Consider the following 3,255-nt stretch of genomic DNA (forward strand, 5'->3'; position numbering starts at 1 on the left):
ATCAAAGCACATCAACATCAACCATCCTAGGATTTCACCTTCAGTACTTTAAATTAATCCTTATCTACCTTCTGCTACAACACGGAGGCTTTCAAACTTGTATATGGTGGAGAGAAAGAAACAACCCAAACAGCTAAGAAGTCTCAACTTTCCTCCCTTCAAACACATAAAGGCAAAGGGGGTGAAGTTTCCCATATAAACTGAGCAAAGAGGCAAACACTGGTGGTTATTATAGCTCTATTGAGGTGAGCCCTCAAGACAGTCAGACAGGAAAGTCATACAGAGGCTGCTGTAATAGGTGGGATATGCCCGCATGTGGCTAACATGAGGCGAATATGCAAAGTCCACAGCTTTCACAGAGACACCAAGCTGCTGCCGGGCATCAGCCATGTACTTCACTTCGCTGGCCTTGATGATGGCATCAGCTTGGGAATAGAGGTAAAGCTCAGGCCACCGTGAGGGTGCTTGCAGCAGGAAGTCATAGTGGCTCTTGTGGATGAAGCGGGTCAATGGGTACAGCAAGATCCGCAGCACAGCAGCTGTGGTAGCAAAAGCAAATAAGAGGAAATACTTGAGCAGCACATTCATGGACATCAAGACAGTTGCAAAGGCACGAACGGCTCCTTTCAGGTTTCTTCTGCCAGGGGCACTATCGAAAATGGTGCCTGCTACTTTGAGGTCTTTAAATGGCTTGTGAGAGTGGAGCATCTCCAAGATGTAACGGTACAGCATGACACCACCATTGCTGAAAACATGGAAAAGAACCGGTCTGTTCTCAATGCTGTAGTCAAAGAGCAGCTCCAGGAGTCGCTTGGCTGGGGTCTGGAGGGATCTGATGCCACAAGTCTCAGAGAAGAATATCATCCTCCATGGAGCCGTGTAGCGGATGACAGTGCACCCCTAAGGAGAACAGAAATAGACCCCACACACATTTAGACTGTGCTGTAAATTACATGGAGTAGGCAAGCATCAACACAAAGAACATGAAAATTTGGGACAGGTTTCCAATAGAAGCCAGAGAGCCAGAAGAAACTCTTTAGTATCTGTAGCAATGCACCAATATGAATAGGATTATAATAATCATAACAGCACACAGTATTATGAAAAGGTTTCTTGCAGTACCAGAGGCTGGGATTTGATGACGTTTTAAATCCTTTCAGATCTTGTGCTAACTGGCTAACTGGCACAGCACCTGTGGACATTACCACCCAAGCTTTTACAAGTGTTAGTCTTCACCCAGGAAGAGAAAACCATCTCTCTGATTCACAAACCGTAAGTATCAGCCATTTGGGTAAGAGGGGCTTGCTCTGGTACACATCTAGTTCATGACATTGAAACAAACGCAAGAAGGAGGAAATTCTTCCTGTCTTTGGGTAGTACTTGTTTGCAGCTGTCTCTAAGACTCACCCACAATCAACACTGACATGATTTTCATAAGCCTTTCTGAAGTGCAGAGAAGAAGCAATGATTCAGAGATTCAGAACACCTGAACAACGGCCTTTACAGTTAAGGCCTTACATTTAGGTGTTCATTGGGAAACAGGATCTTGGAGGTGTTTCCAAATAGACCAGATGGAACTACATTTATAAATGCTTTAGATCTTTTCTATCACTTAAACTCCCTGACATTACACACTGACAAACACAAGGCAAAGCCACCAAGTCAGCCCTCCGGCCCAGAGCTGTGAACAAGGAAGAATGGGAAATCAAGTTCTTAAATCAAAGTCTTCTATATGGTCTTACCATGGTTTTAGCCACTTCATTATTAGGGAGCTAAGAAACTCCTTCTCTCCTTTCCCATTCCTGTCATCTTTCTGACAGAAAAGTACTTTTTAAAGTTATGCTGCCATGTAACATGCTTCTCATCTGCTCAGCACCATTTCTTAGTCACAATGCTCATTCCATAATTAATTCTTCACTAGAACAAGCCAATTGACTCTTGCACTAGATTAGACATTAACAATAATCTTGTTAATGTACAAACTTTACCACCTATAGCTGAAACAAGATCTACAAGCTGGGGTCATTCCAGTAAAATATAGTATTAGAAAATTTCATAACTTAGGGAACTAGCAATTAGACAGACCTCTCCAGCTCAAACACCAGCAGCTCCCAATGAGCAGGTATGATTATTACAGGATGCCTGTTTCACAGACAATATGAAATGAATTTGGATTACAATATTTAGATGTATCACCTTCGCAGGAAGGAAAAGCCAAACAAATGACAGATGCTGATGTGCTCTGTCAGTCCTCAGCCTGGCCTCACCAAGTCTGTGCTGTGACCTATTAGCAAGCCATAAACCCATAATCTTTCCCCACATGTTTACCTGTTTGGAAAGCTAACATAGTTCACATCATTCCTGAATAGCTTTAAAAGCCTCAAAATACTCCAGTGATTCACTCGAGTTTCTAAGGAAGCAATTTTGTCTCAGCTGCACACACAAAAATGACATCAGCCACTGTCAGATAGCACTGCCTGGGCTCCAAGAGACAAGAAGCTTCCAATGACAACAGATCTCATCACTTGCTCCCAGTGACTCTTCAGACTAAGAGTCTTTAGAGCGATTTTACTAACATGCACAAGAAGAGGCAATTTCTCAGAGAGCTGCACGACAGTGTCATAAAAACGTGGATCACCTCTCACCTTCTGACTGTAGATTGCGCTGTATTTGGCCAGGTATCTGTCCTGGCAGCCTGCCCAACCCAGAAGGATCACGACAGGCTGACCACCTGCATGCCCTCTCTCTGTACTGCATTCTGAAACAAACCACAAGATTTAAAATAACTGTCCTCCAGCCCACCAGAATCAGAACTTATGGCAACTTGCTTGCTTCATACAGTTTAAAGGTAATGGTGAACTGGGTATTAGCTTAATTTCTCAGTCAGTTATGAACGCTGCCCCATCCCAGTTCCACTACATGGACACGCAGCACAGTTTCAATCCCTGCAGCTTCCCAAAGCTCTCCACTGATGGATAACCAGCAGTGTGCAGATCACTACGGCGGGCAGAGACCCCTCCTCACACCTCCCAGGAGCTGAGGAGGCATCAGAGACCACTTCGGGGGTAAATGTGTCCCGCACTGCCCTCCACAAACGACCAGACACACCTGCTACACAAATGTCTCCACGGCTCCCACCCCTCCCGTCCCCTGACAGGTCCCCCAGGTCCCATCCCCAACATCCACCCTCAGGAGCCCCCGAGGCCTGGTCCCCCCGTCCACCTTCAGGGGACCCCCAAGCCCAATCCCCGCCTC

At 45.4% G+C, this 3,255-nt stretch overlaps 1 protein-coding gene across 1 annotated transcript; it reads right to left on the bottom strand.

Annotated features, from left to right (window-relative positions):
• Window positions 1-237: 237 nt before the first annotated feature.
• On the bottom strand, window positions 238-2,749 carry TMEM53 (transmembrane protein 53). Its single transcript, XM_010019134.1, has 2 exons — window positions 2,646-2,749; window positions 238-900 (listed from the first exon to the last, which is right to left on the bottom strand). The coding sequence occupies exon 2, from the start codon at window positions 862-864 to the stop codon at window positions 238-240; it is 627 nt and encodes a 208-aa protein (XP_010017436.1). The 5' UTR covers window positions 865-900; window positions 2,646-2,749.
• Between the last annotated feature and the right edge of the window lie 506 nt (window positions 2,750-3,255).

The sequence above is a fragment of the Nestor notabilis genome, unplaced genomic scaffold (genome assembly GCF_000696875.1).
Source record: "Nestor notabilis isolate BGI_N333 unplaced genomic scaffold, ASM69687v1 scaffold19797, whole genome shotgun sequence".
NCBI lineage: Eukaryota > Metazoa > Chordata > Aves > Psittaciformes > Psittacidae > Nestor > Nestor notabilis.